At 44.0% G+C, this 16,015-nt stretch overlaps 1 protein-coding gene across 1 annotated transcript in view; it reads left to right on the top strand.

Annotated features, from left to right (window-relative positions):
* The first annotated feature begins 1,162 nt into the window (after positions 1-1,162).
* RASA1 (RAS p21 protein activator 1) overlaps positions 1,163-16,015 on the top strand; it is a 207,809-nt gene continuing 192,956 nt past the window's right edge. Inside the window, exons 1-2 of the mRNA XM_033922545.1 lie at positions 1,163-2,099; positions 11,984-12,136. Of these exons, the coding sequence (XP_033778436.1) occupies positions 1,735-2,099; positions 11,984-12,136 (518 nt within the window). The 5' untranslated portion in view covers positions 1,163-1,734. The remainder of the gene's footprint in view (positions 2,100-11,983; positions 12,137-16,015) is intronic.

Genomic DNA, 16,015 nt, shown 5'->3' with positions numbered 1-16,015 from the left:
TTTCTTTCTTTCATAAATGTATATTCCACCTAAAGAACTCTGCTCTTCATACCTACCTGCTCACTTCACTCTTCCCCTTTCTCATTCACACTCTTCCTCCTCTGCTCTTATGTCCTTCTCAAACCCTCATTTAATTACTTCAGAGATGCTAAGGGTGCATCATCCCAAAAGTGAGATTTACCATGCCAAGGAGTGAGACTTTTCAAACAATACATCCAAGGTATAAATCTAGAATGATTTAAATATGTTTTACAAAAGAATCAACAGAAGTGGTGCACTAGAAAAGATAAATCAAACCTGTGAAAATTCAACCCTCAAAATATGAACAATTACTTATGTGAGAGCTTTGTAAGAACGTGCAGGCAACATAAGTACTACCAGCATTATTAAAAAATTTAAATAAATGAATGCATATATAAGCAATTGTTCATATTTTGAGGACTGAATTTTCACATTTGCAAATGAATCAAGGCAGCATTTAATGATACTGGCTTTTCTTCAGAGCCTCTGAAAAAATACAAAATGGGGAGCAATTTGGGCAAATTTTTCAGAGCTGAAAATCTGTCTTCCACCCAGTGGTTTCACAAAACATGTACTTGCAGCAAAGGGAAAAAGGACAGAGCAGGTGATACAATAGGCAGGAAGGTATACTCACATTTCTTACTGGTTGGACCACTTGGTTTTGGTTTACTTTGCTAAGGCTTCCCTCTCATGAAAGTGTTTAGGATCAATGCACTGGTACTGAAGCTCTAATGAATGAGAAATAGGGCTCAAAGAGTGTGAAAGTGAGAAAGATTACAAATGATTGTGGCACAGTCCTAATAAGTGAAACTCGAGTATGTTATTCTTTGTCCCTCTGCTTCTAACTTCTTGAGGTCGACAGCATAATGCGGTGAACTGAGGGAGTACTAGATCCCAGAAGCCAATAATAGAAAGGTATCTTGTTTGTTTTGTTTATATTTCCTTTTATTTCTGTACATTCAAGTCGATTAACACAGCAATCACACTACTTTACCCAATTATCGAAAGAACAAATCAAGCGCGCGGACACCAGAGAGGGCAACAACGCACCGAAAAAGGGACGACAATAATCTTCTGTTCGGGGGATGGGTGATTGCTAGTGTCCCGCCTACCTTGCCCTTCTAGGGCCCAGCAGTAACCGCTCCGTGAATACAGAATTGCACATCTTGACGGGCGGAAACACGCTTGTACTCAAAACAACACTCGCAACGAAGGGGCGTTAACGCTGAACGTGCGCGCGCGAGAAAGCTGGATTTGGGACAGCACGCCGGGGATAGGGTGAAAGGTTACGCGGTGCACGCATGCAGACGCACGCTGTGGAGAGTGGCCGCTGAGGAGCGTGCGTTGACTGACCCCACCTTCTCCTGTTTGCTGTATCTCCTCGAGCTCTCCGTTCTGAAGTGTCGCGCGATTCCTAGCGGCTGCAGGTTCTGGGTGCGCTTTGCTTCTTTTGCAGCTGCCTCTGGAAAATGAAGCTGCAGCAGCAGTTGGTGGGTCGAAGCTGGGTCCAAGAGGCGGCGGCGTAGCTGTGAGCTTTGTCGCCGGACCCCTCTTTGTCACTCCTCCGGGTTATTTTTATTTTACTACTTGGAAAGTTTGTGTTTTTCGCATTCTGCAGCGCGGTGACTTGCTCTATTTTCTTTCTGTTGTCAGTCGTTTTCTTTTGTTCGCGGACGGTCGGTGGGGGAGAGGGGGGTAAAAACGTGTTGGGACATGAATATGACGGAGACGGGGAACGAGGAGGGCGGCGGCGACACGGGGCATTACCCGAACTGTGGCGCGGCTGTAGCCAAGTTGGCTGCCCCGACAGCACACCCTCCGACCTCCACTGTGCTGTTCGGCGGTGGATTGGTGTTGCCGGGCCCTATGGCTGAGCCAGGGAATAGTCTCGGTGCACAATGCAGTCAGCCTGTGATTCCTGCCGCTGCGGATACAGGAGGCCATAGCTTTCCACCGCTTCCTCCCCCACCGCCCCCTTCGACAGCCCTGAGCACGGTGGACGAGGTGGACTCGATGGACGGACCCGAGTTCGAAGAGGAGGAGGTGGAAATCCCATTGAGCGCGCCCCCGACTAACCAGTAAGTGAATCCCGGTCGGTCCTTGTTGACCCTGGAGTTCTACTCCATCCTTGTACACAAGGAATGTGCAAGTTAAGTCGCCCTGTACCGGACTAGGATATACTGTATTTTGTTCTTGCTGTAGGCTTCATGTATGATGAATGCTCAGTGCAAGCGTAGAGTACCAGATTTAGATGATCACGTCTTAGTTTTACCTTAACCTGGGTACTTCACGTTTTTTTTCTTCTAAACCAAATGTGAACGCTGGGAGCATTCTGTGTAAGGGCGAAACACTGTGCTCTTTGTATTGTTTTTAAACATTTTCCTTGGCAAGCGGGTTGTGTATCTGTTTCACGTAGTCTGGCGTGCTTTCGCAGCTGTATTTTTCTGTCACTTCAATCATATCCAGATTGGTATTGCAGCAGCCGTTTATTAGAAGGGACGAGTGATCTTATTCTTTTGTAGTAAAGAGTAGTTGCCGTTTTCCAACTTGACTGCAGAGTGTGTTGGCATGGTAAAGCCTAAATGTAGTAGTAAATATTTTACCCTAGACACAAACTCCTGGATTCCATAAAGTTGGGCGCCCCGATTTCTAACACGCAAATTTGGATGCGTTATTTATAAAATTGTGCTAGTTGCTGCCTAACTTTAGGCCTAGATTCACCAAACTCACCTTTCCAATCCGTGGCCGAGTCTTGCCAGGTGACCGATTCACTAAAGAGTCCCCATGCAAATGATCTGATGCCCACCATGCGATTGAGACACATGCGCAGGAAGCATTTCAACTTCATGAGCCCCTCTCTGTGTTTAGACAGGGACCCAGGGAAGCCCTGCCCACTCTCTCTAATGTCCACCCAATCAGCACTACAGGAGGAAGGTTACCAAATTGAATGCACTTCATTTTATGCTATCAGTTATTTGATTGACATCTTCAGGGCTTTGCTAGTTAAACATTGCTTGCCTGACAACTCAAATTACTGTTATTTTAGGACTTTCGCTTTGCAGTCAGACTACGGAACAGAACACGTTTTAAACCTGCATGTTAAAATCACGGGGTGGCAGAGAGCAGAGCACTTTTTTCCCACAAGGGAGATGTTTTATTTTGATGGTTTCAGGGCGGCAGAGAGCAAGACAGTTGGCAAGGATGTGAGCGACTGGTCCTTAGCAGTCGCTTCTTTTTGGGTTGGCCAGCCCAATCTTTGTTCCTTCTGTTTAGTGAATCACTGCCTTCCTACTTTGCATGCCATTTCCCCTCATTTGCATAATCAGCTCGGGTGCGGATCAGATTGGGCAGAAGATTAGTGAATCGGGTCGGGGTTGGAAAAGGCTCACAAACTGGTCGAGACACAATTGTGAGCTTAGTGAATCTAGCCCTTAATTGTTAGTGTTAATCAACATTAAGTACCACTAGCCATTCATTGGTTTTAATTAGCAGTAAATTTGTACTTAATATGTACAACTGTGCTTAGGCGCTGTTCTATAAACAGTGCTTAAATGTTGTAGAAAGGGGTATGGGTGGGTCAGGGGTGTATCTTGTAGTTGGGCATTCAAATTATAAAATACTATCACTTATGCATGCCAACTTTAGGCACCAGCATTTATACCAGCCTTTGTCATGGTGTTAGGCATGCACATCCTGACTTAGGTCCTATTCTATAATGGCAATTTCATGTGCAGTTGCTGTTGTAGTATTGGCAGACACCAATATTTCTAATGCCCAATTATTGGCGCCCTTTGTAGAATTTACCCCAAAGTGGAAAGCAGTCTTATATGGCCCTAAAGCAGGCCTTGAGAATATTATTTAAAAATAGGAGCCAGCAGTAAGAACTTCTCTTGATTCTCCTTTCCAAAATTGTCCACAGTAAAAAGAATGGGAGGGGGAGGGAGGTCAGAATTCCCAATAAGATCAACAATAGCTTTTTAAGAAACTGATTTACTAAGACTCTTCCTATTCTATGTCTGTGATCAAAGTAAATTTAGTGAATTAGTCTCTTCCCCAAGCAGAGGTAGAGCAAATAAGCAGTCTCCAACAGCACACCATAAGGTAGTAAAGCCAAACAAGTTCAGTATCCACAGAGCCACTTGGCCATCCCCCAACAATGGATGCAGAACTAGAAAATCTCCATTAAAAATTTCACCCTACAGAAACACTTCTGATTCTAGTGCAATCTTGTAAACTTAACATAAACTTTCTCATTCCCAGGTTTATTGCGAAGTAATATAACTACAAAAAAGTCGCTTAGTGCTGGCATGGTAGATTTGGTACAAACTTCTAAAACAAAAACCTTACCTACAAAAAGGCAGTGTCCTAAATTAGTGGTTCTTAACCTTTTTTGTGTGTGTGTTAGGGCACTCTTTCAATCTTGCCTGATCCTCATGGCACACCAAACCAAATTTCACTAAAGTTGTCATATTTGCTAGTCATCTGGTTGCATAACTGAAGTGCCAAAAATGCACTTTAAGCTAAAATGTACAGTATTAAAAGAGTAGAGATATATAGGAGAAGCATATAAGGACCATGACAGCAGTTATTACATAAAGCAACAAAACATAACCATACCTTTGTCCTCTCCAAGTGCGCATGTCCAGGCTATCCATCTATCTGCCACCTGTTTCTCCCCTCCTCTGTAATCATATGGCTAGACCAATGGCTCCCAAACCTGTCCTGGGGCTCCCCAGCCAGTCAGGTTTTCAGGATATCCACAATGAATATTCATGGGAGAGATTTGCATGTAGATGTCTCTTGAATATTCATTGAGGATACCCTGAAAACTTGACTGGCTGACCGGCACAGGACAGGTTTGGGAACCACTGGGCTAGACTGTCTCTTTCTCCCTCCAAATACATATTCCCACCTCTTTCTGCCCCATACACTTCACACGCCTACATCCAGCTTATTCATTTGTCCTCCCCCCACACACATACAGCAAGCCCGTCTCTTCCTTTGTCCCTCCAAACACATGACCATATCCATAATGTAGGGGCTGTAACTGAAAAGATAAGATTTGCGAATGGTATCGTAGGTAATATGATGGGCTGAGGAAGCGTTAAGGGTTTTGTTGGCTAGAGTGTAATATTCGTGAGGGATTGTATGGCAGAAGTAATCTGTTTATAAATGCTGGAGAACGTTCTTGTAAAAGTATGAAGCAAAATTTTATGTCAGCCGGTGAGTAATCGGCAGCCAGTGAGCAGCAATCAGAAGAAGGCAGCGGATATCTTGTATATATAGGCAGCTCCCGAGCAGCATTGAGTAGTTATTGTTCCTGCTTCCATTGCCCCTGGATCCTTTAAACTGGAGAGAAATGGATGGATGATGAGCCTGTAGGCTGACTTGCATTTTTATTTTAGTAAGGGGTAGGGCTTCAGGAAGAGTGGGTTTAAGCATCTTAGCTCTGAGTTAAGAGAGGGGGCAGGGCGGTCTTACTGGATTATCAGCGGTTTGAGAGGTGAGCCCTTTTATTATGCTGCCTAAGTTCTGATTATGGCAGTAGCTGAGAGAATTGTGAAATTGCAAGAGGACAGGGCCATTCCACGTCAACTGGGCCAATTTTGAAAATTGTCCATGCTCGACCTCCTCCAAATAGAACAAAATTTTGTCAACATGTTTTATTATCTAGTACCAGATTTGCATTCCTCTCTGCTTTCCTCTCTGCTAAGATTGGCATCCAACAGGTGTATAACCTGGCATCAAACGATGAACTTCATTCCTCATGATGCCAGAGCTCTTCATCACCATCACCTGGTTCAGTGAATTTCAATACAACACTGCTAATCTCAGGACCAGTCAGAAGCCAATGCTGTAATGACGCAGGGTTTTCTGGAATTGAACTTGAACTTAAATAGAACTTCTGTGATACTAATCACTCCACCAAGTAACTCCTTTCACACACTTACATGCCTGCTCATGGGCATGATCAATGGGGTTTGCCAAAAAGCAGTGACTGCTTCTGGTTATCACCCAGTATCTTGTTTCAAACTCTTCATGAATGACTAATGGAAGAGATTCAGTGCAAAAGATATATTAAGCTGTAAAAATGAATTTGTGCTGCTCTTTTTATTTTACTGTGTGTTTATATTATGTTCAGGTTATAAATGTGGAAAATAAGTCTCTTAAGACAGGAACCCACCTGGCAGAGTTCTGGTGATTTAGAGCAAAGAATTAGGGGTACCAGGAGTTTCAGGCAACCATGAGTTTGAACTTTTGCTCCTGATGTGACCGTATGAGTTGTTGGTACTTGTAAATGAGTAGCCAAAATTGTACTGTTGGTTTCTCTTGGTAGACTATAGCAGCCCAGTTCTCAAAGATCATCCGTACTTCAGAGTGCTCATAGACTGCTTCAGAAGGATGTCAAGGGCCACCGTAACTTGGTGAGTGCAACATGTTCTCATTGGATCTGATGCTCTCAAAAAAAAAAAAAAAAAGATGTGGCTGCCACCTCTCTGTCTTGGTGATTTCAGCAAATGTGATGGTTTCAAGCCATTCAGACCTACACAGGAGTTTTCCAGTGGCTGCCACCTCTCTGTCTTGGTGATTTCAGCAAATGTGATGGTTTCAAGCCATTCAGACCTACACAGGAGTTTTCCAGTGGCTGCCATCTTTCTGTCTTGGTGATTTCAGCAAATGTGATGGTTTCAAGCCATTCAGACACACACAGGAGTTTTCCAGTGGCTGCCACCTCTCTGTCTTGGTGATTTCAGCAAATGTGATGGTTTCAAACCATTCAGACCCACACAGGAGTTTTCCAATAGCAGCCTACAGAGTCATTTCAATACGAAGCCCTCCTAACATTACAAGAAACTTGTCTTTCTAAACATTTTAGGAAAGGTATGCTGGACTCTTCAGTGGCAAAAAGTGATTGGTCTACAACCAAGACTGGTATTTTGTGGCTTTAAGATGCTCATTTGTTTTATTACATGTCATATCATTCCTGGTGAAGCTACTTTTTCATGGAATAGTGGTAAAAGGGCTTAAATACATTTTTCAGATGTTCCAATAGCATCAGATCTAAAAGCATGGCATGATGAGCATAAGATCGGCACTGTATCACCTTCTGATTCCTCATGTAGCGTGGAATATATGACTGTCATCCATGGTTTCTCATGTTTTTCCTTGTTTTACTGGAGAATGGTATATAAGACAAGCTGTGTGGGTGCTGGTTATTTTTGCGTATTCAGAGTGTTGTATATAATTTTTGGTGCATATATTCAAAGGAGGCATAGCCCCTGACGAAACATGGTGTGAAACGGTTGGGCAACCGTCGGGCACAAAAGATAAGTGCCTTCCTTTCTTTAGCACCTTAAGCACTAAATGCACTTTATATGTATTAAATGTCATCAAATTAAAAAGATTTGAGCACATGTCACTTTACCAAGACCAATGATGAATTACCACCCCAGTAAGGGCATGAAAAATTACTAAGTAGTGCCTTGGGTATTTGAGGTCTGGTTAATCAATTTGACTTGATATCAATTTGTTCTCTGGCTTATGTGCTTCTTCCAGGCTGGCCTTGACAAGAGATTAACTAAGGCATCCCTTAGAGTCCAGGTAGCAGGACTCTCTTATTTTAGGGCTTGTGACCGAAGAGCTACATTAGCTTCTTATCCAGACATAGCCAGATTTCTAAAGGGAGCACTGCATCTCAGGTACCTGGTAAAACCTCCATTCCCTTCATGGGACTTCAACATGGCTTTATGGGATCTTGGCCAAACTCCATACGAGATGCTGAAGGAAACGTCTTTGACGGACCTGATGCTCAAGGCAGTTTTTCTTGTGGCCATTACCTCAGCAAGAAGGGTCTCGTAGCTACAAGCCCTTCTTGCAGACAACCTTTCCTTAAATTCATTGAAGCGGAAGTTTCTTTGCACACCGTACCATCTTTTTTGCCAAAGGTTGTTTCGGCGTTCTATGTGAATCAGACAGTCAGATTGCTGGCATTCCAATCCACGGGTTCCAAGGAGGAGGACTGATTCTGAAAAAGCTGGATGTTAAGAGTACTTCTCCGATATCTTAAGGTCACCAATGAGTTCAGGCTATCCGACCATCTCTTTGTGCTTAAATCCAACCAGACACAGTGCACCGGCTTCCAAGGCCACGATTTCCAGATTGTCAGCAGATATTTATGGGAAGCAGTCACTGGTTTCCATAAAGGTTCATTTGACTAGAAACGTGGCTTCTTTGTGGGCAGAAGCTCGGGTGGTCTCCCCTGAAAGGATTTGTAGGGCAGCGACGTGGTTCACTCTATATACATTCTTTTGAGTTTTACAGAGTGTAGGTAGTAGCAAGGGAGGATGATGCCTTTGGGTCCTCAGTGTTACAGGCCAGTGTAGTGGTCCTGTCCTAGATTCTGGGACTGCTTTTGTATGTCCTGCTCATCCAGAATGACATACCTATTGCAATAGAAAAAGATTAGGGGCTAGATGCACTAAAGTCTCCAATCGTGACCGATCATATTTGCCAACCCGATGCACAAAATAGCTCACTTTGTGTTTTTCCCTGCAATTGCTTATTCTCCTATCCGGCCATGCAAATAAGTTCAATATTAATGACATGCCATGCAAACTAGCCAACCGATTGATGCTCTAACATTGCACAAAAATAGTGATTGCTCCTACCGACCTGAAAAAAAAAAAAAAACAGCTGGCCGGATGTGCATTAAAAAAATGAGATGGGGACAAATTTTTCCCCATTCCGTCCCCGTGAGTTTTGTTGCTGCCCCTGTGTATGCCCCATTCCTGTAAGCTCTGCCTTAACCACACAAGCCTTGAACACTTATGATTTTAAAGTGTGTAAGGCTTGTGCAGATGAGTACAGAGCTTGCAGGAATGGGGCAGGGACAGGAAAGAACTGTCCGGAATGGGAAAATGAGTTCCCGTGAGGATGGGGAAAAATTTGTTTCCATGTGTTATTCTCTAATGTGCATAAAAAAATATGCTGTGCTGCCCCCACCTCCCCATAACTGTTGATGGCCATCCCCGACAACCCCCCCCCCCACCTGGACGAACTGGAATGGAGGCAGGAGGGATGTCCTTGTCCCCTGCCCCCCCATTACCATTACCAAACCTCTCCGTACCAGTCTCAGAAGTTGACAGCAGGAGAGATGATCGGTCCCTCCTGTTTAGAGGCTCTCCACTCCAAAATGGCAGGCCTTCCCAGTGTATCATGTGATGCACGGGAAGAGGCCTAAGGCCCTGATTGGCTCAGACGCCTAAGGCCCCTTCCCATGCCTTAATCATATGATGCACTGGGAGGGGGAAGGCCTGCCATTTTGGAGTGTACACACGCACAACATCTGTGCCATTAAAAGTTAAAAGCCCCAACAGCTGAATGGCAGGAAGCTGCTTTGGGGCTTCCCTTGCCACTCAACTGTTAGGGCTACCCCAAACCGGCTCTGCACATGTCAGTCGCTCTGAGTGACTGATCGGATGGGACCTCCATGCAAATAATTTGCATGTAAACTGCTTGGCATATCAATCGCTGTTCCAGAAGGCCAGAAAATCGACCAACAGCGACGTTATTACCTTGCTAATATCTTTTCTAGGAGATAGGTGTATCATTCTGGAGGCCCGCCCTGTCATTTGTGTTTTGAGTCTGCCTACTGTCTCAATCAGAAAGTTTGAATGCAACCTGACATTTGGATGTCAGTCAGACCTTAAAGGTATGCAGAATTTCTATAATATTCTGGGGTATTGTTTGAGCTACATAAATGATTGTTGCCATGTTTTCATGTTTTAATTGTTCAATGACAGAGTTTAACATGTCCATTATGTTTTCAGAGGAGAACAGACTTGTTCCTTGGGGAATTTCTCCATTACCCCTCTTTCACAGGTGTTTCTTTGGAACAAACTGAAGGGGGCAGCAGAGCCCTCTGAAGTAGGGGGGAGGGTTCAAAAGCTTGAGTGGAGTCTTTCTGCACTGCTCTCAAGCACTGGGATTTTACCTGCTTGTCCAGAATAACACACCTATCTACTAGAAAAAGTAATAGCAAGGTAAGAACCTAATCTCTTTTTCTGTTGTAAACACATATGATTATGTATTGAAGCTGTTCTCCTCTAGTCATGAACCTTGCAGAAGGGTGTCTCTCATATCTTTCAACTCCTCCCCTTCTGCTCTGCTTTTTTTAAATTATTTTCAAGTATTCTTATCCGCCGTTTTCTGCTTGGCTTTGGTGCCTGGAGATCCCCTTTTTGAGGCTACTTTGCCAGGGAAAGGGCGCAGGCCAGAGAGGGTGGGCTGCTGCTCACAGACCAATCTCAGAGTACCTGTGGAGCCAGCCTGCTTGTGATCCATCGAAAGCTTGGTGTCCGTTCCCCTGGGAGCTTGCTCGTCTTCGGATTTATCAGAGGCTTGCGCGTAGTTTATGGGGCCCCTGTGTAACAACTCTTTGGGTATCAAGGAGCTGTCTTTGTATCCTCTCCCTCTGACATGCCATGCCATGCAGATTTAGGGAGGTTGGAGTCTTCTGTCGGAGTCCCTTTGACAGGCAGCTAGAAGATTTCCAGTGATAAATTTGTCTTCTGAGGTAGAAATTCTTTCCCTGCAGGCAGGCTGTTACAAGCTAACAGACAGTTAAGCCACAATGTGTGCACCCATTATTCCCTATGGGGAAAATCAGGAGTTCAGAAAAAAGTAGGTCTGAGGGTTTTTTGGGGTAGAATTAGGTCTCCCCACCTCTAAAACCTCTTTTTCTGATTTTATTTTTTTTTTAGTTTCAGGGAAGCTCCCATGGGCCGTTTTTGGTGCAATTTTTATGGCAACAGCCATATTGGATTTTTAACTTTCCCCCCCCCCCCCCAAAGTTTCCATCTGCCTCTAAACTGCCCTTGCATTATGCCATTTTTGTGCAGTTTTGTCAGCAGAACGACAGCTGTGTTCCAAGGGGTGCAGGAGGAAGGGGCAGAGAAACCCCATTTAGAAGGCTACAAATATAATTAGCTAGTAATTAGCTCTTAAGAAATAGTCTGAGAAATTCTTGGAGGGTAACCTACCAATTACAGCATAATAATAAAAATTAAACATTACCATAACCTAACATAACTATCAATCTTAGGGGAACTTGGAGTACATATTCCTCCAACCCCCTTAGCAACTTAAGAAAGAAATTACCAATATTAAGATGCTGGCAGCAGTCCAGCAGCGAGATGGGGGCTATCCAGTCTCTTTCAGTGAGTGTCACATGTTTGTTTGTCTCCCAGTTCGTGACCTTAGAATTACATGGTTCTAACTGTACCGAAAGTCATTCTCGCAGTTAGAACCTTGTAATCCCATGCATAGACTTAATTTCTGTACATAATAGTAATTTTTTTATGAAATGAAGGAACGGTTAAGTTGTAATAAATCCTCGTGAGTGTTGTAATATCTACATATCAGATAGAACCTGGAAGTCATCGAGTTAAAAATACTGAAAATTGTCACTTAGAACCCTGTAATTCTAAGGTCACGATGTTGGTGAGAGGCCTTAAGTGTGTGCTTGGTGCAAAGAGCTCCTAGCCATTTTGATTTTCAGGATATCTATAATGAATACAGAATAGGTTTACATGTGCTGTTTTTATTCCATGCAGATCTCTCACCTAAAATCAGGTTCAGAAGGAGCAGCAGTTGCTGAAAGAAGCAATAGTATTGGTTGCTGGGAAGAGTAGTCAAGGGGTCCTAAAAAGAATAAAAATTTGATGATTCTTGACCCTGCTTTCCTAGCACTTCTGGATGTGGCTAAATTTCCTGTTAGAAGATGAACAAAATCCGGCAGTTGTACTGCTGGCATTCTACAATAAATTCTCTGTACTTTTATGCTACTAAGTGGATGCTAATATTTCCTTTGTTTTGCAGACTTTAAGTATGGTGGCAACTATACTTTTTTCCCCAAATTTGAGTTATTTTAATAAACTTGTATGTGTTTTATTTTAAACAGGTGGTACCATGGAAAACTGGACAGAACAATTGCAGAGGAACGTCTCCGTCAAGCAGGAAGACCTGGTAGTTACCTCATAAGGGAGAGTGACCGAAGGCCAGGATCATTTGTACTATCATTTCTTAGTAAAATAAACGTCGTTAATCATTTTAGGTATGTTTGTGCATTTCATTCAATATTTTTTGACTTCAGGATTAGTGTATCAACCCAGTAGTTGTAGATATAACATTAAGGTTTCAGGTTGTTTAATGTTTACATGATAAAATTTTACAAATAGCATTGTATCAATGTGGAACTTGCCTGAATTAATGAGTTGTCTAATTTTGTTTTTTGCTGACTTCTGGTGTTATGAGCCACAACAAACTTTGTGCTTGCTTAGCATATAAACAGAAGCAGGTTTGCAGAGTCCCACATATGGGTCATGTGCCTCTATGTTGTGCTGAGCAAATAGGTTCGTCTATTGCAGAGCTTCTCAATCCACAATGAATATGAGAAACTTTGAATATGCTCTATCTATCTAGCTATCTCTCCCTCCCTCCCCAAAGAGCTCAGAACAGGTTACAGGTTGGCATCCATAATATACAGTTGTTAATTTGCTCATTTTTTTGATAGAATAAAAACTTGTAACACGACACGTACCATATGCTCAAATATAAGCTGAGACTTTTGGGCCAAAAAAATGGCCCAAAGATGGGGGTCTCGGCTTATATTTGGGTCAGTGCCCACCCACTCACCCTCCCAGAACTGTTGCAGGCCTCCATTGGGCTTGCCGTAAGACCTGGTGGTCCAGCGGTGGGCCGGAACAGGAGGGATCCCACCCGCCTCCTGTTCCAGCTGAATGTTACAACTTATACCTCCCTCGCCTCCCCAGTGTACCTTTTAATATCCCTTTTGGTCCATCTGTGAACTGGTGCAGGAGCGGTTTTCCGCGCTCCTTCCTCCTACAGAGCCACTAGTGAGTGGCTGCTGCAAGTTCTCGTGAGGCCCACTCACTAGCAGCTCTGCACAGGACAGGAGCATGGGAAAGATCGCCCCTGCTCGGTTCATTGCTGGACCACTGAGGATTTTAAAGGTACATGAGGAAGTTGGAAGGGAAGTAATTTTTATCAGTCAGCTGGGATAGGAGGCAGGAAGGATCCCTCCTGTTGGCCCACTAGTTGTTACGGCAGGCCCGGTGGAGGCCTGCAAGGCATCGGGAGGAAAGGAGGGAGGGTGTCGGGGCAGGAAGGCAGGGGGGCTGGGTGCATGGCAGGGCACTTGAATATTAACCTCCCGGTTTATGTGAGAGTCAAACTTTATTTCTCCTTTTTTTTGGGGGGGAAGGGTTACTTCGGTTTATATTTGGGTTAGCTTATATACTAGGATTCTATATAATTTACAGGTTACAATTTGCCTTAGTTACAGTTCAAGATTTTCCAAATGCATGCAGATTTCTCATTTGTGTTCATTGTGGATATCTGAAAAACAGTCTGTCTTGCTGTGTCCTAAGATTAGGTTGAGAACCTCCTGTTATAGAGCTTTCTGGAAATGCCTAAATGCTTTTCACTGCCTGTATAGTTGTTGTATATTGCTTATAGTCATTGTAAATAGGATACTTGCAGGGTTCGGTGCTTGGACCTGTGCTTTTCAACATATTTATAAACAACCTGGAAATTGGTACGACGAGCGATGTGATTAAATTTGCAGACGATACAAAGTTATTCAGAGTAGTGAGGACGCTGAAGAATTGCGAAGACTTGCAATGTGACAAACATGCTCGAGAAATGGACCGCGACATGGCAAATGAGGTTTAACGTGGATAAGTGTAAGGTGATGCATGTCGGTAAGAAAAATCTTATACACAAATACAGGATGTCTGGTGCAGTACTTGGAGAGACCCCCCAGGAAAGAGACTTGGGAGTACTGGTCGACAAGTCAATGAAGCCGTGTGCGCAATGCGCAGCGGCGGCGAAAAGGGTGAACAGAATGCTAGGAATGATTAAGAAGGGGATCACAGAAGGGGATCACGAACATATCAGAGAAGGTTATCATGCCGCTGTACCGGTCCAAGGTACGCCCTCACCTGGAATACTGCATCCAGCACTGGTCACTGTACATGAAGAAGGACACGGTACTACTCAAGAAGGTCCAGAGAAGAGCGACTAAAATGGTTAAGGGACTGGAGGAGTTGCCGTACAGTGAGAGATTAGAGAAACTGGGCCTCTTCTTCTTTGAAAAGAGGAGACTGAGAGGGGACATGATCAAAAACGTTCAAGATAATGAAGGGAATAGACATAGTAGATAAAGACAGGTTGTTCACCCTCTCCAAGGTAGAGAGAACAAGAGGGCACTCTCTAAAGTTAAAAGGGGATAGATTCCGTACAAACGTAAAGAAATTATTCTTCACACAGAGAGTGGTAGAAAACTGGAACGCTCTTCCAGAGGCTGTTATAGGGGAAAACACCCTCCAGGGATTCAAGACAAAGTTAGACAAGTTCCTTCTGAACCAGAACATAACGCAGATAAGGCTAGACTCAGGGCACTGGTCTTTGACCTAAGAGCCGTTGCGTGAGTGAGCAGACTGCTGGGCATGATGGACCACTGGTCTGACCCAGCAGCAGCAGTTCTTGTGTTCATTTGTAAAACTTTTTCCTCCCATTGTTTAGCAGGACCATAGTTACCTTCAAATCAGTCACGCCAGCAAGTCTGCCTGTCCAAATGTATGTTAACTCTTCTCTTTAGAAGAAAAATGCCTTTCTCAGACATAGCTACTTCAGTTTTCCTTATTTAAGGGAAGTAGGCCAGGTTCTGTCCTAAGTGCAAACAGGTGATTTCCATCTTAGGATTTGCTATAAAAATCTGTCACAAGGCCATATCGATTTGGAACGTGAAAACTTGGTAATTCAGGCTTAGAAGGTTAGAATTCTTCTGGAGAATAAAAGTTCTTCTCATTGGAGCTGACTTAGATACTGCAGTAAGACCGTAGAATCTTGCTAATTGTCAAGCTATGCTGGAGAGTCCTCAAAATTCAATCTTCTCAATCAGAGAACAGGCCCAAGAGTGAGCATACGTTCTTACTTGATCTGGACAAGGGCTTTGAGACATATGCTGCGTGCTTATACGTGGTGAGCGTGTTGTCGGGGCAGCGGCTGACTTAGGAGAAGAGAGGTGAAGCCGTGCGCATGCTCATTCAGGATGGCGGCAGGCTTAGATGGGAGCCGGGAGGCGCTGACCGATGGCAGAGGCATCGACCGAAGCAGGAGGGCAGCCACACAGGGACCCCGAGGGAAGGAAGGCACCACTTTGGAATCGCTGCAGCACCCGCAGGCAAGTACTCACCCCTGGGCCACCCTTGCTGAGTGCTCGTTTATCGGGGCAGTGCTCGGTTTACGAGACAAAAATTTGCTGAGTGTTTTGCTCGTCTTGCAAAACACTCGCAAACCGGTGCACTCGTAAACCAAGGTACCACTGTACTTGTCTCTAGATATTTGGGCCAAAGTCTTAGATATTTACCTCCTGTGTGAAATCCAGTCCTAGTTCTTCCCTAGTTGTAGTCCTCATGTTTTCATGAGGTGGTTCAGGAAAATTCACTGATGAACCTTGCAGTGGAGATGAGGTCAGTGAAGTAGCAGAGCTCATGAATGAGCATCGTGCTATACTTTATAAACACTCCATTTCTCAGAAGGTTTAATAGTTGCCTCCATTGGAAGTCATTTTTGTGCTTAGAAGAACCACCCACCATCTGCTGAAATAGCTAGTAATCTAGTTACTGGTTTAAAAGACCTCCTTGTTGGGTGGGTTGAAGATTTTTGTAAACCACTAGGGAAAGGGATTGGGACTTGTATACCTCCCTTTTTGTAGTTTTACAACCATACTCGGTGGTTTACATACAGGTAGTTCAAGCATTTTCCCTATCTGTCCCGATGGGTTCACAATCTGTCTAATGTAACTGGGGCAGTGGAGGATTAAGTGACTTGCCCATGGTTACAAGGAGCAGCATTGGATTTGAACCCACAACCTCGCTGCGAAGGATTTATCTCTAACCACTACGCC

The sequence above is a fragment of the Geotrypetes seraphini genome, chromosome 1 (genome assembly GCF_902459505.1).
Source record: "Geotrypetes seraphini chromosome 1, aGeoSer1.1, whole genome shotgun sequence".
Taxonomy (NCBI): Eukaryota; Metazoa; Chordata; class Amphibia; order Gymnophiona; family Dermophiidae; genus Geotrypetes; species Geotrypetes seraphini.
This window is presented reverse-complemented; position numbering and strand designations above follow the sequence as displayed.